This window comes from Typopeltis vanoorti, chromosome 15 (assembly GCF_054136105.1).
Source record: "Typopeltis vanoorti isolate ZY-2024b chromosome 15, IOZ_Tvanoo_1.0, whole genome shotgun sequence".
Classification (NCBI taxonomy): Eukaryota; Metazoa; Arthropoda; class Arachnida; order Uropygi; family Thelyphonidae; genus Typopeltis; species Typopeltis vanoorti.
Window position 1 is genome coordinate 22,519,262 of NC_143563.1, and position 22,935 is coordinate 22,542,196.

A 22,935-nucleotide genomic window follows, 5' to 3' on the forward strand; every position below is an offset into this window, starting at 1 on the left:
AACCCTACTAATAGCCAAATCAGTAAACTGAATTCTGTACCAAATGACAGCTGGAAGAAGAATGTTCTTCTTCTCCCATAGTCCTAAATGGACCGTTGGGTCATTCATAGCTGGTAGGTAATAGTCTTTGTTAGCCTCCTCCAGTCATCTCGGTCTCTTGTTCGTGATGTCAGTTGAGAAAAGGAGGAATTTGTCCATTTTTTGATGTTATCAGTCCATTTTAATCGAGGTCGACTCCTAACCCTTGGTCCCAGAACAATTCCTTCTAGTGCTTGCTTTGGAATGCCATTAGCCCTCTCCACATGTCCAAACCATTTCATCTCTCCTCTTCTGATGACTGTCAGAATATTTTCCCCTTTTCTCCCGTCTATTGAATCGATCAGTTTTCGGACATTTTCAATGGTTTTGTGAGCAGTACAGGGGAAAGATTCTTCATTTCAAAAAGACAGGAGTCTCTTCTCATCTTCCTTCAATAAAGTCCAGGCCTCACAACCATATAAGAGGACAGAATTCACCAAGGTGTCAATTAGTCTTAGTCTGGTTGTGATTACTATTCTGCTATCTCTCCACAATGGTTTTAACTTTTGTGGGGCCACAGTTGCCTTAGCAATTCGGTATTTAATGTCAGTTTTTGAACTACCATCTTGACTTTTTGATGTTATGTGATTTTTGATGTTATCAGTCCATTTTAATCGAGGTCGATCCCTAACCCTTGGTCCCAGAACAATTCCTAGATAAGTGAACTTGTTTACATTCTCAATTTGTTTATTGCCAATTTGTATCTTTAAGAATTTAATGTCTGATTTTGAGATTATCATTGTTTTTGTTTTTTGTAGGTTTATGTATAATCCATATTTTTTTAATGTTCCGAAAACGCGGCTGGTTATCTCTTGTAATTCTTTACTTTCTGCCAGAAGATATCATCTGCAAAACGCAAGTTATTTATTCTTAGTCTGCCAACTGCTATTCCAGTGTCGTATTCATAAAAAGCTTCATCTATGACATATTCCAGAAAACAATTAAAAAGAACAGGGGACAAGATGCATCCCTGTCTTACCTCCCCATTCTGCCAGGAATGATTCACTGCTGTAATTTTTAATTTCAAGAAGAATACTATAAAAAAAAATTGAAGACTCATTTGTGTGGTCTTGCCAGAAATCCATAAAGGATCTCAGACTCAATGTTGGCTGTATTGACTGATACTTATGTTAGCTTCTAAGCACTCATACTGTTCCCATTCTTTTGTGAAAAACCTGTTCTGATTTCTTGAGCTAAATAAACTTATCATTACAGTAATTTAATATTGTTGTCAATTTTGATGTTCAGTACTTATTTAAGAATGTACCATTCTTAGAAACGTCCCTTATCATAGGTAATTTGACATTCACTCTGTCTGTTTTTGTTTGCAAAAACAAATTTAACAAGCAATTGAAAATACTATCATGGGAAGCACCTCTTTCTCCTGCCTTGGATATTTTCTATCTTGACCATCTAGAAGACTCCTTATTCTCCTCCATACTACCTTACCTGTCATTTTGGGTATGATATGCGAATGATGCGTTCACCATGTAGCCATACCCTGAAAATGCTCTGATGTAATTCCTAACCAAAATCAACATTATTATTATTAGGCCTCCATGGAGTCAAAAGACTCATTGCGGGAGGTCCCCCTAAGAAACACAAAGTCTACCATACCACTCCATAAACTCATTGACAGTTCTCGCTCTCACCACTCCATCAGGCAATGCATTCCATGGTTCAACCACCCTCCATGCAAAGAAACCACTCCTAACCCTCTTGCTCACAGTTTCCTTTCATAACTTCCAGGGATGACCTCTTATCATCAATCCTTCCTGCTGTTCAACCAAGCAAAATAACTCCCCAGCGTCAACCCTGTAACCACCTCTCAACAGTTTAAAAGTCTCAATCATATCACCTCTCCTTCTTCTATCCACCAAACTCTGCAGTCCACATTCCCTCAGCCCATCCTCATAACTATCCTTGTACAGTCCTGAAACCATCTTTGTACCCTTTCCACAGTTAATTTATCCCCTTCAAATCCTGGGACCAAATCTGAGAACAATAATCCAAGTGTGGTCTGATCATAGACTTATACAACGGAATGATAACAATCTTATCTCTGCAGGTCAGTGTCCTTCTCATAATTGCAGCAATCCTCTGTGTTACCTTCACCACCTTTGCAATATGTCCCCTAAATTTCAGTTTTCTATCAATCATCAACCCCAGATCTCTTGTCTCCCCTACTTCCTCCAGTACAACTCCTCCAATAGAGTATGAAGTGTCCCATCGATGTCTCCCAAACCTCAAGACTACATTTTGCTGCATTAAACCGACACCACCATTCATTTGCCCATCTATCTAGCTTATTCAAATCTTCTTGCAGTGTTGCCGCATCTGCACTATTACTAATAATCCTTCCCAGCTTCGCATCATCCGCAAACAACTGAATATCCCCTTGCAATCCACTGACAATGTCATTGATATAAAGGTTAAACAATACAGGTGCCAGTACTGAGCCCTGTGGGACCCCACTTGTAACCCTCTGCCTCCTTGAAACTGCCCCACCATACACAACTCTCCGATACCTATTGGACATCCAATCCTGAATCCAGTTGAATTCAGTGAATCCAATCTGACATCCAGACCCATGTGTTGCAACTTAAATATCAGCTTATCATGTGGTACCCTGTCAAATGCCTTGGTCTAAGTATAAGAAAATGGCAGTATATGCCTTTCCCTCATCTAATGCTATTGTAACTTTATCATAAAAGGCTAGCATATTGCTAAAACAAGAGCGCCCCTTCACAAATCCATGTCGACTCTCACAGATAACATTACCCCCATCTGCCCAATGCTGTATACAGTCCTTCACTACTTTCTCCAAGATCTTACTAACTGCTGATGATACACAAACTGGCCTATAATTAGACACTTCCAGTCTGTTACGACCCTTATGCAATGGCACTATCTTACCTTCCTTCCATTCCCTGGGCACCTTTCCTGCAGCCAGACTCATTGAAAAGCCAGGTCAAAGGCACTGTCAGTTCCGTAGCACATTCTCTCAAAACTTGTGGTGAAATACCAGTCCCACAGCTTTACTGACATCCAGAGTACTCAGTATTTGAAACACACTCTCCTCCTGTACCTCTAAACCTCGAACCTGCCCAATCCCTCTAGCATTAACCACCTTAGCGGCCATTATGGATCAAATACGCATCCTCGTATGCTTCGTATCCATCATATATTTCAATGTAATATCAATGGTATTACAATTTTAATATGCACTTCACATCCATATTTACTTGGACGTATATATAGGTCCTGGCTGGTAGAGTGATTAAAACTGACTCCTCCAGGATGAAATACTCCAATAAAGTGTTCATTGAACAATTCCACTATGTCCTCTGCATCAGTCACTCTATTCCCATTTTTATCCCACAATATCATTCTTCCACAGTCATTTCTCCTCTATGTATCATACTATATATCTCCTATATATCGTACAAATTCCCTAGGATTTTCTTTGGATCTTAGGGCCAATCTCATCTCATATTCCAGTTTCGTCTTCCTTACCATACTAGTCACTCTTCTGGCCTGTCTTATACTATTCATGCATCTTCTCTTCACCTGTCTCCTTATATCTCTTCCATAGCTTCTTGGAATTTCGCATGCAATTCTTGTTTAATATTGTTTGTCATCCACTTTACTCCAAATTGTGTCCTCTTGTTCAATCGTGGTATACAACTTACCATTGCTGCTAACAAATATTCTTTCATAATTTCCCACACACTAATGATATCCCGGCCTTCCAATTCCTCCCTCCATGAAACTTCCCCAAGTTGACGTCTTAGACTATTATAATCACCTGCCTTATAATTCCACATACATTTCCGCCTCTTGGATACTCCTGCACGTCTATTCATTTTCAAGTCAAAACCATATGGTCACTCTCTCCAACTGGTGGGAGAGATATCATCTCAGTTATTATCAACTCTTCTGATGCTATAACCAAATCCAAAACTCTTCAACCTCTTGTTCCCTCTATTACATGCTGCCTAAGACATTCGTACCTCAAGAATTCTAGAAATTCCATTCCCTTATTGCTACATGCATCTTCCTCTCCCCAATTTATACTACTGTAGTTAAAATCTCCCATAACAATCATTCTTCTTGCACTTGCCAAACTCAACCATCTAAAACATTTCCTGGTCCCCACCCTCTGTGCTCCTGGGTCTGTAGCAAACATCCTACATCCTCTCATGCAACTTAACAATATTTGTTTGTTCATATATTTCAATCTAAATTTTAAAGAACAATGTTTATAACATCAATTTTTTTCTACTTTTTATTTCATGGAATTGGCTTCTGAGAGAGACATGTACAGCAAGATTTAGCACATTATCCTTCTCAAAAAATGGGCATCAACACTTTGCTGAATTGAACTCATGTTGTTTGCTCCAACCTTTATAATCTTAAACTATAATTTGACAACATTCATTGTACTGTGGAGCAGACTGACTTCTTCTCACAGAAGATTCAATTTATCTTTGACTCTTACAGTCCTACTACTAAAAACCTTGAACTTGTATGGATATGCCAATTCCTTATATAACCTAAATCTCTGAACTAATATCTAAGATTCTTGGAAAAGAATTTAGTAACTACATTTTCTCCTGTTAACCCTCCAAAAATATACAATTTCTTCTGCACCTACCAAGTGTTTACAAAGTTCCTTGTGATTACCATCTCTTTCGCTTCAGTTGAGAGGAAACACAAAAGGAACATCAGTGTTATATCATCTAAAAAAGCCTGAGAAGTCTGATCTAGCACAGAATGGAAATGATGTTGATAACAATCTTCTGGTTAAAAACCTGTCACATCGCATTTTAAATTCGAGCATTTGTTCAGAGTGCTAAGTGCTACTACACTGCCCTAAATTAAACTGTAATGATTGTCATTCATTAACTGAAATTTGAGTCTTATCCTTATTAGTTGCAATTTGTTTTAGACATGCCTTACAACCTGACTATGGCTAGTGTAGTGTTTCCCAAAATGTATGTGTATCCCTCAGGGTTTCCAAAAGGTCTTATGTGGGGGGAGATACAAGGGATCACTATCTTAAATTCGATTTCTTTTTTTTCTTTTAAATTTTTTGTCATTGTTTTGTTGCAGGTAAGTGCAGGTCTATTCTATAATTAATTTTTTCAATAATTAAAATTCTAAAGTAAGCTTTTTAAACAGTGTATTTCTTAGTATGTATCAAGTCAACCTAAAAGTAATGTCGCTTTTAGCATTAAGTTTTGAAAGGATATAAAACATAAAAAACTTGCTAATTTAATGAGATATACATAGGTATTATTTCTGGGAAATTCCAATGTTACTCCTCCTTAAAAACTATTATTTTTACGACTATTTTTGCCTGTTTTTGTTTAGAAGTGCTTATGTCACATTGCACTTGTGCAATGTGACCTCTGAATTTTCAATATCCAATTTAAGCCTCTCTCTCAATATCATTAACACACAAGCTAAACATAAGTAGTCCAATCATGGATTCCTGATGCATTTCATTAGTGAAATCTAATTCTGTCCACTCAAGAACTGGTTAAAGAAACAGTATCCTGGAAGATCCATATGCACAAACACACAACAGCCAATCACCTATGAAAATCATCATCTGTTTTGATTTATCAATTTGTTTGGCAACGGCTTTTGCCAAATGTAAATACAGTAAAACCCGGAAGTTACGCAGTAGGTGGGACCAACAAAAAGCACCTAAGTCGAATTCGCGTAACTCTGGGTATAATTTTACATGTAATTTATATATACAAACATACAATTGGGACCAAAGGTTTACAAAAACACCTATATTTTTTAAGAAATATAATCATAATTGTAGTTTTTCGTACATAAAAAACAATAAAGTTATTTCGATGTCGATGGTTTCATAAAATCTAATAGATTCAGCTGACAGCATAATGTCTTTTTCTTGTCACGCAAAATTTCTTCATACAAAGCTAATGAATTTTTTATTCCTTACCCTGTGGATATAATTCGTTCCTCATTAGAATCTATGTCCTCCAAAATCTGTAAACCTTTCTTTTATGATTGTTCTTACTGTGGATTCCTGTAGATCGAACTTCTTTGCTAGCTCACAAATTTTCATTCGGCTAACAAAATCCTTAATAATGTTGAGTTTTGTTTCCAAAGTCAATGTTTTTCTTTTCTTGCTAGCAGTAGAAAAATCGGACTTGATTCTTTTGGATGACATTATTATTTTTTATGTGATAAAATTTTTATCAAGAACATAACATTAAACAATCGCAAGGTTTGTAGACTATAAAAATCATGTATGAATGGAGACCACGTGAAACACGTCAGTGCTTGTTCACAGCATGTGCGACACTGGCGAATGTGGCCGATGCCTGAAAGATATGACTAGTGGTGAGGCGTAAAGTGGGGCAGGAATATATACATAAGAAATCACGTAACTCTTGATTCACGTAAGTCGGGGTATGACTGTACATAAATGAAGATGCATGTGCATCTTCATTTCCCAATGCACTGGTAACCTTGTTGTAATACATAAGTAGATGTTAAAGGAAGGTTGTGCTTTAACAAACTTATGCTTACTTTCAGAGAATGCTATTACTGTTATTAATTCTTTTCTGAATCCTGGCACTCACTAATGTCTTCATCACTTTATATCTGCAAGCAACTATCAATTAAAAAGTAAATGTATAAATCAAACAAGCCCTTTCCTGGTATTGGAAAGAAAAATGTTTTTTTTTTGGTTCGCAGTTTCAAATTTGCTATTCTGGAAAAACTAATAAGGAATAAAGTACATGGTTAGAGTGGTAGAGATTAAATCATTTATTAATCTCTCTCAGAACATTCTATTCACCTGCCATTCTTCATTTAAAAAAATTGACCATCTTGTTATTTACTCTCTCACACCTTTATACAACTTCTAAGAACTCTGTGTTCCCTGTTTATAAATTTTAGAAATATTCGTATCAGAAAGAAATAAGCTTACTTTTTGAACCTTGTTACCATAATGAGTAAGAACAGGTAGTGTTTGTTTATGAAATGTATCTAAGCGTTTCTGAATAGTTGTCTCGTTATCATCCACTCGTCCACTTGTTTTCCCTCTCTCAAGAAGACGTTCTTTCATCACATCATCTGGGACTTCGAAGAACAGCACAGAGGTGCAGCTGCAGATCTATAATTGAAGCAACAGTTATGTTAAAAAATACATTATGTAAGACAGGTTAATTTAAGACCATATTCATTAGAAAAATGCACTGGATTGAAGTAAAATATTGAGAAAGAGCAAAGATAACTGAACTGCACACACCTCAATAAGCATCGTTCAGATATAACCACACTTTTCATATTCTAAGCATATTCTCAACCATTTGTGATGAGTCAAGCATTCTATACCATTCATTATCAAGTCAACCAGTTCTTGAACCACTGTTGGACAAACAAATTTGGCTGTTTTTTTTTTTTTTTTTTTTTTCCCCATATTGCTTCCTATAAGCTGATCTCATAGGAAGCATTACATCAACTTTTTTTTTTCCAGGAACCACAATCAAAAGTTTGTACTTTTAATAGCCTATGTATGCCATATACACAACTGTACTTTCCTAGAAACATAAAACTTCTTTTGTAAAAGAAGATAACATTACACATGAGTTTGAGTAATGTTATCTTCTTTTACAAAAGTCACATGCAGATAAGCCACTGATATGATATTATATAATACTCTTTCCAAATGTGGAGGTTCTCCATACCCCCATCAATGCATAGTTGTACAGACCCGACTATCCATTTGTACAGTTAGTTCTAAAGGATATTCATTTGCCTTGTATTGCATCACAGGTCATGTGTGGAAAGGAATATACATATCAATATGTTTCATTCTAAAATTCAGTAATAGTGTACTAAACTAAACTAATATTAATACAGAATTCAGGTAATAAATTATTATTAATATGTAACACCTCCAGGGAGTCCAAGGACTCATCAAGGTAGGGCACCTACTCTACAACTCTGTCTCCACCAACTACAATGAACCACAACTACACCAACGACAACTACGGCCAACCACCACCACTACTTCCACAGAAAATCAAACATCCACGCCCATGGTGGGATTCGAACCTGCAGCCTTTTGGCTGGAGAGCGGATACGTTAGCCACTCGGCCAACCAGGCTGGCAAATAATACTAATATGAGGGTCAGGACTAGGGAAAAAAAACTGCTGACTGTTATAGCATGTTCTGTAGGAGCAAGTATGGATGAGTAGTATCATAATAAAGCAGCTCTTGCTTTGATGTTACTCATTTAACTCCTACATGGAGTATCCTCTTGGGAATGCAGTCCAATAGCACTACACAAATATCCACCGACTATTTCCCTATGCACTACTGACAACTCCTAATCACCAGCTCTGCAGTTCTACACATGCCCCTTCTTAAGGAAGAATTACATATTTAGCAACCTCTTAGGACAAAACTGCATGATTACTTGCAGTTTTGTCCCAATATAGAGGAGGCACCTACTGTGGCTATCTGATGCTATTACTAGATCCAGTCCTCTCAAATCCTGGGTATCCCTCACCTTCCATATTCCTTAGTAACTGTATAAATTCTTTTCATCACCCATGCAAACATAGTTGAAGTTTGCATAATAACCACATTGACCTGCATCCGTTGTGCATCTTCTTCAGTCTGTGGCAAGCAACCTACAATATTTTGTTCGGTTACCCTCTATCTCACACCCAATAAATCTCAATCCTAAATTCCTCCTTTAGCTTTTACATTTGTTAGTTGAAATTTTCAGCTATCATCAGTAACCTCTTTTCTCAACTTATTCCTATAATTCTCTCTCTCTCTCTCCCCCCCCCCCCCCTAAAAATACAATACTCTTACATTCTTTTCCTATATCTTCTGTCAATTTAGTCTCATTGATAACTATAATTGAACAAGTTAAACTAACTATTGCCAAAAAACTATCCTTATTCCAAATGTTTTTGCCATTTGTGTACAAGAAATATTATATCCCTTTGAATCTGCAACTACTGTTGTACGAGGATGGTCTGAAAATTTCTCAGCCTCGACCATAGATGGCAATACTATCGGCAAGATTTTTGTTAAATTCTGAATGAGAACATTTATAAGACAATATTATATCATTCAGAATTAATGTGAATTATTCCTTACTGTTGCGTATCACAAAATTGTAAAATAAGTGTAAATATTTCTAGTCATAAATTGTGCTATTCTTGCAAATTCCTGGTAATACGTATACACACCATGTAAACTATACACTGAGACCTTGGAACTTAATCCTATTATTGCCTAAGGCAGGATATGTAAGCTTACATATCCTGCCTTAGGCAATGGTCATATATGTCATACATGTAACAATCTAAATTTTCACCAGTCCTATTTGGTGCTGATAGCTGAACGATGCCTATGGAGATGTCTACCAGTGCACATTTTGGCGCCAGAGGTTAGGGAGACATGCACTGTTGAAAAAGAAAGGAACCAATGGGAAATTAGAGCACGAGATACAAAATGGAATTGCAGATCGTACATTGTTCTTTTCTCTCTTGTTTTCTGACTTGTGACTCCGGGTTCGTGCCCTTGATCTTCGATGATTCCATAGTCGTTGAAGCTCAGCGGAAGCTTCGGAAGTATCCAGCATTATGGTCGTCAATTTTGCCAGATATATCCACTCCAGAGCCAGTCAGATGAGATGCGGCAATACAGGGCCATGCTGTACTGATGACCAGAAAACTGAATAATCTTTCCATTATGCTGTAGAAGGCAAGCCTTCTTATAGATGTAGCCAGAGCCGACTGAATGTTTCTAGGTAGAAGTCCTAGGAAGAAAGATAGGTGCCATCCAAAGCATGTAATGTCAAGAAAAGTATGTGTACTGTTCCGGTAAGATTTCCAATTCTCTATCTTACGAGCATGTGAAAGGGGACATGTAATGAATATGAGAATATTCTTAATTGAACTTGTAGTGATTCAGAAAGTGTTCCTAAGGAACGCATTCAATTTAGATTAGTATGTTTGTTCCAAGGGAATGTGTGTAGTATTGATTTTTGTTCATAGTGGACATGTAAGAATATAACAATAGTTCCTAGAGAATGTGTGTATAAGAATTAACAATTGTTCCTCAGTAGACGCAAAAGATATTAATAATAGTTCACAGAGAACGTGTGTGTGTGTGTGTGTGTGTGTGTGTGTGTGTGTGTGTAAGAATTTAAGAGTTAGTTTTAGTACCTGAGGAATATGTTCTGATTTAGATGATTTATGTAGAGTTATGTGACAAAATTGAGGAACCTTAGGAACTCTAAATGTTACATTGTATAATGTGCTGTGTATTGAAGTGAAAGTTAAGTAAGGCAACAGATAATTAATGTAGGGTTCCAGTTTTTTTTATTGCCAATGATTACTCCTTAAGAGAAAAGTCGTGAGCAGAGTATGATCTTATGTTTTAGATACTTAAAAATGTGTTTGATAATTTAAGTGTAGCTATATATCCATTGAAATCAATTGAGAGATCTTAATTCATGTTTTATTCAAGTTTGTAATTTCTTGTCTTAGTATAATAAATGTCCTTGTTTGATTGTAATTACGTGCTTGCCTGTTTTGTTCTCATTTCACCACTTGCTAAAATAGAATCTAAGCGGGAAACCGAAAATTTATATAAAAGTATTGAATAGAGGACCACGATTGCTGTATGTTAAAAGTTGAGATAAATTATTGATTTAGAGAGCCTATATTAGGTAAAAGAGGACATTATACTTACTGATTGTTATTTCCCTGATGTTATGCATGCAATCATCTAAATGCGGAGTGGCATAGCATGAACAAATAAATTTCTCTGCATTGAAAAGGAATTAATAATAAGTGAGAATTAGAGAAGTTAACCCTTTTCATAGATTACTTCCTTACCATCCTCGTATAAGTATAATGTCAATTTGATTCAAGAGTAGGCCTAAAGATGATTGAAGACTGCGTGTTTAAGATATATAAGAGAGATAAAGTAATAAGTAAAGAGGATACCTTGATATAAGTTATATAAAAGTCGTTATGGAAGCATCACAAAATAAAGTATGATTAAAAGTTAAAATAAGAAAGTAACGACGTAACAGTCTCACTGATAACTATAATTGACCAAGTTAAACTAACTATTGCCAAAAAACTATCCTTATTCCAAAAGGTTTTTTGGCATTTGTGTACAAGAAATATTATATCGCTTTGAATCTGCAACTACCTTTGTACGAGGGTGGTCTGAAAATTTCTTGGCTTCGACCATAGATGGCAACACTATCAGCAAGATTTTTTTTTTTCTCAGCTGGTACATCTGTCATAAGCATCCATGTGAAATTGCCAGTTCTATCAAGTAGTTTGTTTTATACAGTTGTCTGAAGCAAAAGTGTTGTCTGTATCCCTTGAAATGAATAAAATTGAGTATCATGTGCAGTTATAAAATTCTCTGTAAAAGAAGGTTTAACGCAAAAAGAAACTCATTCAAAGCTCATAAAAGTTTATGGGCACTTTTCTCCTTCGTTTTCAACAATTAAGAAATGGGCTGCAGAGTTTAAACGTGGCCGTACCAGCCTTGAAGATGATCCACGTGAAGGACGTCCAAAAAATGTAACAGCACCAGAAATCATTGATCGAGTGCACATTATGGTATTGGATGACTGACGGGTCAAAGTGCATGAAATTGATGACTATAGGCATTTCAAAAGAAGATGTAGGCATGCTGATCAAAAATGCGAGTGCGTTTTTGATCTCACAGCAGATCAAGTCCTGAGGCTCAAATTAAACAAAATGGTCAAGGGCACTGACAATTCTTTAGCCGCTTCACCTACAACACGAGCTGGTATAAAATCCAATCCCACAGGTATATTGACATTGAGGTTCTGTAATAGACTAGTTACCTCTACTTCATTCATCACAATTCCAGTATAAGCTGTTGGTCCTTCTATTCCTGCAAAGTCACCACCTGGATGATATACTCTTGCAAAGTGCTCGCTCAGTAATTCCACAATATCGACTGATTCGGTTACCTCCCTACCCTCAGCATTTTTTAAGATCATTCTACCATGAGCATTTTTCCTTTTACTTGCAACATATTGAAAAAACTGTTTGGGATTCTCTTTAGCCTGCGTGGCCAATTTCCTTTCGTAATCTGCTTTTCTTACCGCCCTTGTTACCATCCTGGCCTGAGCTTTATACTGTTCATGCGACTGATGGTCACCCTTCTCCTTAAATTCTCTCCACAATTGTTTCTTTTTTTGCAGCTCAAGCTTAGTGTTATTCATCCATTTAACCTCTACTTGATTTATTATTCGGACTCTTGGTATACAGTCAACCACTGCCTCCTGCAAACAGTTCTTAACCACCTCCCATGCACTATCAACTTCCAGCCCTTGCAGTTTTACATGCCATGGCATTGAGCCAAGCACACACCTAAGCTTGTCATACTTACCAGCCCGGTAATTCCACATGTACCCTGTCTTAATTGTAAATTCAACTCCTTTAGCCACATCCCAAGTCATGACCTTATGGTCACTCTCACCAATTGGTGGCAACATGGTCATGTTAGTTACAGCCACATTCTCAGTTGCAGTTACTAGGTCCAGCACTCTCTGCCCCCTGGTATTTTCCACTACATGTTGCCGTAGATAGTTGTCCCTTAATAACCGTATAAAATCCAATTCCTTCTTCCCATGTGCCCTCTCCTCTTTCCAGTCAATGTTACCATAATTGAAATAACCCATAATAATTACCCTCCTTCAACTCATTTCTTCTATTTGCTTATGCATACTATCCCTACCATCTATTCTATCCCTTAGATCCCTTAATTTTCCCATTGCCAAAACACCTTTGTGGGCAAGTGCATTGTCCAATTATTACTATTACTATTATTATGGGCAACTCCTGATGAAAGATGATTTTTATCTTCTGCAAATTGGGTCTTTTCTCAAGATTTTTTTCGTCTAGTCTGGTTAAAAGATCAGAATAATATTCCCCGGTTATTGTTTTACCTTTTTCAAGATAATTAATAAACCAAATGCCTAATATCAGTCCCAAGGGGGTGGAAAGAGGGGAAAACAGTTCCACTGAACAAAGGTGGTTCCAAGGCTGCTGTTGAAAATTACCGGCCAATCAGCATAACAGGAATCATTATCACGGTCTTAGAGAAAATAGTCAAGAGGAAAATACAAGATTGGATAGAAGAAAATGGGATACTGTATCGGGGACAGCATGGTTTTGTGAAGGGTAGGTCATGCCTCAGTAACTTGCTCACATATTATAACACAGTGACGGCTGAACTGGATAAGGGTAATGGGTTTACAGTGATTCTACTGGACCTTGCTAAGGCCTTTGACAGGATACCACATGGAATTCTAATCAGTAAATTGCAGCATATGGGGATGGACATAGGGTTGGTGAGATGGATAGGAGGGTGGTTGACGGAGAGATATCAGAGAGTGGTTTACTCAGGAGTAGAGTCCACAAGACGGCCTGTGACTAGTGGTGTGCCACAAGGATCTGTTCTTGGACCACTGCTGTTTAATTTGTTCATAAATGATATAGGAAAGGATCTGAGAGGAACTGTTCATTTGTTTGCGGATGATGCGAAGTTGGGTAGGGCAATAGTGAATGCAGATGACGTCAAAATTTTTCAGGATGATTTGGATAGATTGGAGGTCTGGGCTAAGGAGAATGGATGTCAATTTAATGTGGCAAAATGTAAGGTTATGCATTTTGGGGTGAAAAGATTGGCGGCAGTTTACTGCATTGGTGCTCCAGGAAATCAATGAGGCACGAGATTTAGGAGTGTTGGTGGATAAGGAATTGAAATTTAGGGGACATATTGCAAAAGTGGCCAAATCAGCTCATCAAATCACTTGGTTGCTGAAGAATACGTTGACAAGCAGAGACAAGCAGGTTATTGTTCCTCTGTATCGAGCCTTGATAAGACCCCATCTCGACTACTGTGCTCAGATTTGGTCACCTAGGTTTCTTCTTGATGGGGAGGAGGTGGAGAGGATCCAGAGCCGAGTGACCAAGATGATAGCAGGTCTGTGGAATGAACCTTATGAGAACAGGTTGAGGATTTGTGGGTTGCAAAAATTGGTTGATAGGCAGAGGAGGGGAGATATGATTGAGACATTCAAATTACTGAAGGGTTTCTATAAAATTAATTCAGAAGATATTTTTGAGAACAAGGCTGGTTGTGGGAGGACTAGGGGACATCCATGGAAACTGGGCAAAAGTGTGGTTAGTAAAGGTGTTAGAGCTGGGTTCTTTACTTTTAGAGTAGTGAATGAGTGGAATGCACTCCCTGAGTCTGTGGTGGATGCTGTGACAGTGAATGAGTTTAAGGCGAGGTATGATAGATACTGTATGAATGTCGAATAGTTGTGATGAACATGATTTGGAGCCTCCCTTGATGAGTCTAATGACTCCCTGGAGTTGCCCGTAATAATAGGACAATGCACTTGCCCACAAACGTGTTTTGGCAATGGGAAAATTAAGGGATCTACACTCTGAATTGTTGGAACATCCACCCTATTCCCCAAATTTGACTCCTCTGACTTCTATCTCTTCCCAAAACTAAAACTCTTCCTCGCTTGTTAGTGTTTTTCATCGAATCAAGAGGTGATTGAGGCTGTAGAAGGGTATTTTGCAGATCTTATTGAGAACCACTACAGGGATGGCGCTGGAGCATTGCTGGAATAAATGCATTAGTCTCTTAAGGGCGATTATGTTGAAAAAAAATAATAATAATTTTGAAATTATAAATTAGTTTTTTCATTGTTAGGCCAAGATCTTTTCAGACCACCCTCATATGTTGTAATTTCCAACCCAATCAAGACTTCAGAAACTGCATTTGGCATTGCATAATCATTTGCATATTCATTTGTCTCTGGGTGACGAGAGAGAGAGAGAGAGAGCGAGAGATGCCTGCCTGCAATCAGTCATACAAGTCCTCTTCCAAACATCTACAAACTGCACATTCCTCCTGCAGAAGCTTTGCATCAACTCATTTGCAGTTTTTATGTCCCTTCCTGTATATTCCTATCATTCCATTGGAGCAGACAATCTTTATTCTTTCTCCCACACCACCTCTTTCAGAATTTTGTTATCTTCCTTCATTTCATATTTTTTGCCATTCAAATCATTTGTTCCTGCCAAACAATTAATTTTTACACACTCTCTCTCTCTCTCTCCATATACTAACAGCATTTTTAACATTCTTATCTCTGCGCTCAACTATTGCAACTATAGAGTTAGGTGAAAACTCAGAACCCAGAAGCAGTATGACATCAAGAATTGCAAGGTCAAGAAGTCAGCAGGTGAAGGAGAAAAAAAACGAGTTTTTGAAGAAGGCAGTGTTATAGTGCAATCTCAGAGTTAGATAAAAATCAGGTAGAAGTCAAATGGACAAGCAAAAAGAAAAAATATAAAGCACTTTTTTTTCAGGTAAGTACTGAATCTTCTTTTTTTGCTCATCCACTGGACTCCTCCTGATTTTATCTTTCTAACTCTGGAAATATAGTTTAGATGCAGCCTAAAATGTAATCAGCAAGTTCATTGTAGCAAGGGTGGCCTTTTGTGGGAATGGGTGCTTGGCAGGAAGGGGGATGACACCAGGAAACACTGAGTCCAGTAGAATCTGCAAGGGACAATGACAGGTATAGAAGCAATGACATTTTTATGCTTTATACTAATGCCAGGAGTATCTGGAATAAAGGAGATGAATTGGTGGTGCTGATAGCATCAGCCTGACCAAAGATTATTGGGATCTTGCAGACATGGTTGATGGAAGATGATATAATAACAGGAATAGAAGTAGCAGGGTATTTTCAGAAGGATAGGAAGGGAAAACGTAGTGGTGGAGTACAGCTTATGATTAGTGATGACTTATGTCCTTTAAGAATGGATGCTTTAGACACTAATGGTTTTGAAAGCATATGGTGTGAGGTAGAAGTGGCCAAGACAAAATATTTAGTAGGGTTGTGCTACAAACCAAGGATCATAGCGGGTGGGGAGCAGGAGATGTTTAGGCAGTTGAGCTTGGCAAGTGCAAGAAAAATGATTGTTATGGGAGATTTTAACTACAGCAGTATAAGCTGGGAAAAGGAAAATGCATGTAGTAATGAGGGAATGGAATTTCTAGAATTCTTGAGGGACAAATGTCTTAGACAACATGTAATAGAAGGAACAAGAGACTCAAGAGTTTTGGATTTGGTAATAACATCAGAAGATGCTGATATAACTGAGATGACATCTCTTACCTCAGTTGGAGAGAGTGACCATGAGGTTTTGACTTGGAAAATGAACAGACATGCAGGAGTATCAAAGAGATGGGAACGTATGTGGAATTATAAGGCAGGTGATTATAATAGTCTTAGATATCCACTTGGAGCAGTTCCATAGAGGGTGGAATTGGAAGGCCGGGATATCATTAGTGATTTGGAAATTGAAGGAATATTTGTTAGCAGCCATAGTAAGCTATATTCCACAAGTGAAGAAGAGGACACAATTTGGGGTAAAGTGGATGACAAACAATATCAAACAGGAACTGCAGGTGAAAAAGAGATTATAGAAGAAATACAAGGAGAAGGGTGGAGAGCAGATGCACGAAGAATATAAAACATAGGCCAGGAAAGTGATTAGTATGGTGAGGAAGGCAAAACTGGAATATGAAATGAGATTGGCACTAAGATCCAATGAAAATCCTAGGGAATTTTTTAGCTATGTGGCCAGTAGAAGGAGAAATGATTGTGGAAGAATGACATTGCAGAATGAAAATGGGAATAGGGTGACTGATGCAGAGGACATAGTGGAATTGTTCAATGAGCACTTTATTGGAGTATTTCATCCTGGAGAAGAAGGTTTTAATACTAAAAGATAAGGAAGGTTCAGGTTTTAGAGGTGCAAAAGGAGAGAGTGTTCAAAATACTGAATACTATGGATGTCAGTAAAGCTGTGGACTGGATAGTGTTTCACCACAGGTTTTGAGAGAATGTGCTAAAGAACTGACAGCTCCGTTGACCTGGCTCTTCAATAAAAGTCTGCCTGTGGGAAAGGTACACAAGGAATGGAAAGAAGGTAAGATAGTGCCATTGCATAAGGGTAGTAGCAGACTGGAAGTGTCTAATTATAGGCCAGTTTGTGTCATCAGTAGTTGTTGAGGTCTTGGAAAAAATAGCGAGGGACAATATACAGCATTGGGCAGATAAGGTTATGTTATTTGTGAGAATCAACATGGATTTGTTAAGGGGCACTCTTGCTTTAGTAATATGATTGCCTTTTATAATAAAGTGATAAGAGCAATGAGGGGAAAGGCATATACTGTCACTTTTCCAGATTTTGCAAAAGTCATTTGACAATTGTGCCACATGATAAGCTGATGTTTAAGTTGCAGCACATGGGTTTAAATGTCGGGTTACTGAACTGGGTTCAGGATTGGCTGTCTGATACATATCAGAGAGTTGTGTATGGTGGGGCAATATCAAGGAGGCAGAAAGTTACAAGTGGGTGTTCCGCAGAGTTTGGTACTGGGATCTGTATTGTTTAACCTTTATATGAGTGATATTGTCAACGGATTGCAGGGGGATATTCAGTTGTTTGCAGATGATGTGAAGCTGGGAAGGGTTATTAGTAATAGTGCAGACGCAGCAGCCCTGCAAGAGGATTTGAATAAACTAGACAGATGGGAGAATGAATGGGGACATTGGCTTACTGCAGCAAAATGTAAAGTCTTGAAGTTTGGAATATATCAATAGGAGGCTGCATACTCCATTGGAAGAGCTGTACTGGAGGAAGTAGGGGAGACGAGATCTGTGGTGATGACTGACAGAAAACTGAAATTCAGGGAACATATTGTAAAGGTGGTGAAGGTAGCCCAGAAGACTGCTACAATACTGAGAAGGACGCTGCCTTTCAGAGATAAAGGAGTTATCATTCCATTGTATAAGACCCTGATGAGATTACACTTAGACTATTGTTCTCAAATTTGGTCCCCACGATTTGAAGGGGATAAATTAACTGTGAAAGGTGCAGACAGATAACAGATGGTTTCAGGACTGTACAATGTTAGTTATGAGGATGAGCTGAGGGAATGTAGACTGCAGAGTTTGGTGGATCGGAGAAGGGAAGGTGACATGATTGAGACTTTTAAACTGTTGAGAGGTAGTTGCAGAGTTGACACTGGGGAGTTCTTTCAGTTGGTGGAACAGCGGTAAGGAGCAATGACAAGGGGCCATCACTGGAAGTTACGAAAGGAAACTGTGAGCAAGAGGGTGAGGAGTGGTTTCTTTGCATGGAGGGTGGTTGAACTATGGAATGCACTGACTGATAAGGTGGTGAGAGCAAGAATGGTCAATGAGTTCAAGGAGTGGTATAATAGACTTTGGGAGATTCCTAGGAAGAATCTCCCACGATGAGTCTTTTGACTCCATTGAGGCCTGAATATTAATAATTAATAATAAAGAATATGAACTACAAGCACCATTACCTGTCAATCTTCTATTCAACAAAGTAAAATGCTTCTGATTTGTCTGGTCAAAAAAATCACTCAAATTATGAGAGGAAATCAGCTGAGCAGACTAAATGAAATCTTACAGAGAAAACAAATGATTATAATGATGACTAATGTATACTGATGACAGGAGGGTGAGAGTAGAAGTAATCCAATTACTGATTATGCATCTCCAGGCTACTTCTATGCAGGTATACTTAATATACCTGTCTGATGTGATGGGAATAGGTGAGTTAAGAGGTGCTCACGGTATCGCAAAATATGGCTGAAGAATTAGATGAAATATTAGCACAAGTGTTAACAGAATGTGTGAGAGGATTAGTAGTGCACATGAATAGATCTAAGTCTCAGATTGAAGTCAGGAAAATGAAACAGAAAGTTCTACTTATTCAATGACAGTGCATTCATCTCTGCAATTTTCCTTGAATAAGTGAATGCACTGTCATTGAATAAGATTAAGGAAAGTGACGACATTGTGTGAGGTCTCTTGCAATGAATCTTGAGACTCCATGAAAGAATAAACAATAATAATAATGTTTTTAATATGTGCCCCACAGCATCCAAAGCCCATTAGTCCTTCTGTAGAATTTTTTAACAAGAATTTGCTAACTGATGTTCATCTATTCAGTCTGTTGAAATATCTTGCTTAAATAGTAAAGTTTGTTCTTGTAAGTAGTATCCATCAGAAAGCTCCTTAAAAAATCCAAGAGTTGCGATTTGGAGATGATCAAAAATATTCAGAAATTGAAAACATCCAGCACCTTAATTATTTTGGTCTCAAACCTGTTGTGAAAATGTATCCTCTCAAAATTGATTTCCATGCCATAAAGAAATAGAAGGAATTTGAGGTCATGGAAATAACAGTCAATTACAGTATTCATAAGAAAACTGGTCAAACAAGATACTGAAATAGTACCACAACACCACATATCTTCAAGTATAAAAATATTACCATCATATAGTGCCTTCATAGTGCAATTGGAAGAATGATGGTACGTTGCGCCCTTCGATTGAAAAATCGAATAAGTTCAATTCTCGTTGTGACGAGAGGAAATGTTTATATGTTTTTTTTTTAAAGTGAATAGTCTGACTTCTGTCAAGATTTGTGCTACATTGTTTTTCTGGAATAGAGTGTCTTCAGTGGTTGTTTTTGAAGTTAGTTGTTGTCACTATATTGTGTATTTTGGTTACCAAAAAGACAAGTCAGAATCGGATGCATAACAGTGGAAGAGAAGACGAAGATAACATAGGTTTTCATTATTTAGTTTTATTTTATTTATATTTAGTACACTTAAATGTTCTGTTTGTATTTGTATGTACTTTTACTTATATAGTTATATTCCCTTATACTTATTTAGCATTTAGTTGTAATAGATCCTCAACACTATTTTGAATAATGGTGGCAGTTAAAATTGCAAATGGCGTATCACCAAGTCCTCTCCCATTTAAGGACTCCTATTTTGAGTGATATCATATGGGATTTTGTAGCATGCAGGACTTGTGAAATGTATGCGTCCTGGCGGTTGTATATGTGGCAGGTGAGAGAAGGGGGAAATACGTATATGCGCAAAATGCAGGCAATGGGAGTAATGTGGTGAGTTAGAGATGACTATAATTGACCTTACTGAGACTATAACTGACCTCATTGAGTCAGAGGCGAGAGATTCTCCACATAGAGATGAGTGGTATGATAGAGGGCGAGAATGGTAAGAGAAATATGAATAAAATAATGAGAGTAGGGAGTATGGAAAAGCTGAATGATTATGAAGTTTTTGGAGATGGCCTCAATTGGGAGATGAATGGCAAATAAGAGTGGCTGATTTGCAGAGAGAGAGAGAGAGAGAGAGAGAGAGAGAGAGATGAGCTGAAAGAGTAGGTGGAATGTCTAGGGAATGAGATGAGAAGTGTGAAAGATGAGATTAGAGGAATGAGAGAAAGTTATGGGAATGATAGAAGAAGAGAGAATGGAAACAGTAGCAGGAAGGGAATGAGAAGAATGCGAGGGAGCAGTGGAACCAGGGACAGAGTGATGTCAGGAAGGCAGGTAAGTAGGGAAACACAGAGAGAAAGTGTTAGAGGAGAGAGAGTGAGGGATGCATGTGAGCAATCGAGGAACAGGGTGGTAACAGGTGTAATATATGGGGACTCAGTGATCCGTGGTGTGGTGTGCAAGATACAATGTGTTTAGGAGTGTTTGCCTGGAGGAATGATAGAAAGTGTGGCTATGGCAATTAAGAGGGGTGAAAGGGTGGATAAGATGATTGTGATGGTAGGAACAAATGTCTTGAGAGGTAATGTAAACTGGGCGGCAAGAGATATGAGATTGTTGCTTGAGGGTGTACAAAAGAAGATGCAGAGAGAAAAGATAGTGTGCATGTTGCCTAGTAAGATAGTGACGGGCTTGAGCAGAAGAGCAGTAATATTGAATAATAACTAGAATGTGTCAGAAGAGAGGATTGGAATATGTGGATGTATGGAGGGTGTTTGAGGACAGAAAGGAATTGTATGCTATCATGCATTCAAATGCAAGAGAGAGACTGCCTGCATTTGAATGAGGAAGGACGTAGGCATCTGGAAGAGACTGCTGTTCTGAACAAGTCACTGTGTCAATACAGGGAAACTAGAATGCCCAGGTTGGTAGCAGGGGTGGCCTCTTGTGGGAACAGGTACTTGGAAGAAGGGGAATGACAACAGGTAACACTGAGCCTAGATGGGATAATGCTGGGTATAGAAACAGTGGCATTTTTATGCCTTATACTAATGCCAGGAGTATCCAGAATAAAGGAGAGGAATTGGTGGCGCTGATAGCATCACACTGGTTAAAGTGAGACGTGGTTGACAGAAGAGGATATAATAACAGGAATAGAAATAGCAGGGTACAGCATTTTTCAGCAGGATAGGAAGGGAAAGTGTGGTGGTGGAGTAATGCTTATGATAAGTGCCAACTTATGTCCTCTAAGAGTGGGGCTATGGAAGGCAGTGACACTAATGGTTTTGAAAGCATATCGTGTGAGGTAGAAGTGGCCAAGACAAGATATTTAATTACGTGTTGATACAAACCAAGGAGCACAGAGGGTGGGGACCAGGAGATGTTTAGACAGTTGAGCTAGGCAAATGCAAGAAGAATGATTGTTATGGGAGATTTTAACTACAGCAGTATAAATTGGGAAGAGGAAGATGCATGTAGCAATAAGGGAATGGAATTTCTAGAATTCTTGAGGGACAAATGTCTTAGGAAACATGTAATAGAGGGAACAACAGTTTTGGATTTGGTCATAGCATCAGAAGAGTTGATAATAACTGAGATGACATCCCACCAGTTGGAGAGAGTGACCATGTGGTTTTGACTTGAAAATGAATAGACATGCAAGAGTATCAAAAGAGATGGGAACATATGTGGAATTATAAGGCAGGTGATTATAATAGTCTTAGACATCAACTTGGGGAAGTTTCATGGAGGGAGGAATTGGAAGGGCAAGATAGCATCAGTGCTTGAGAAATTGTGAAGGAATATTTGTTAGCAGCAATAGCAAGCTATATTCCACAAGTGAAGAAGAGGACACAATTTGGAGTAAAGTAGATGACAAACAATATTAAACAGGAACTTCTTGTGAAAAAGAGGCTATGGAAGAGATAATGAGACAGGTGAAGAAAAGATGCATGAAGAATATAAGACACCAGGAGAGTGACTAGTATGGTAAGGAAGGTGAAACTGGAATATGAGAAGAGATTGGCCCTAACATCCAAAGAAAATCCTAGGGAATTTTTTAGCTATGTGACCAGTAGGAGGAGAAATGACTGTGGAAGAATAACATTGTGGGGACAGAAATGGGAATAGAGTGACTGATACAGAGGACATAGTGGAATTGTTCAATGAAATTGGAGTATTTGATCCTGGAGGAGTAAATTTTAATACTAGAGGGATAGGGTAGGTTCGAGGCTTAGAGGTGTAGGAAGAGAGTGTGTTCCAAATACTGAGTACTCTGGATGTTAGTAAAGCTGAGGGACTGGATGGTATTTCACCACGAGTTTTGAGAGAATGTGCTAGGGAACTGACAGTGCCTTTAACCTGGCTTTTCAGTGAGTCTGGCTGCAGGAACGGTGCCCAGGGAATGGAAGGAAGGAAGGAAGGTAAGATAGCGTGAATGCATAAGGGTGGTAGCAGACTGGAGGTGTCTAATTATAGACCAGTTTGTGTGTCATCAGAAGTTGTTAAGATTTGGAGAAATTAGTGAGGGACCGTATACAGCATTGGGCAGATGAGGGTAATGTTATCTATGAGAGTCAACATGGATTTGTGAAGGGGTGCTCTTGTTTTAGTAATATAC

At 38.2% G+C, this 22,935-nt stretch overlaps 1 protein-coding gene across 1 annotated transcript in view; it reads right to left on the bottom strand.

Annotated features, from left to right (window-relative positions):
- Ak1 (Adenylate kinase 1) overlaps positions 1–22,935 on the bottom strand; it is a 103,915-nt gene that overhangs the window by 15,928 nt on the left and 65,052 nt on the right. The window contains exon 5 of the mRNA XM_090404887.1: positions 7,055–7,240. Coding sequence (XP_090261013.1) covers positions 7,055–7,240 — 186 coding nt within the window. The remainder of the gene's footprint in view (positions 1–7,054; positions 7,241–22,935) is intronic.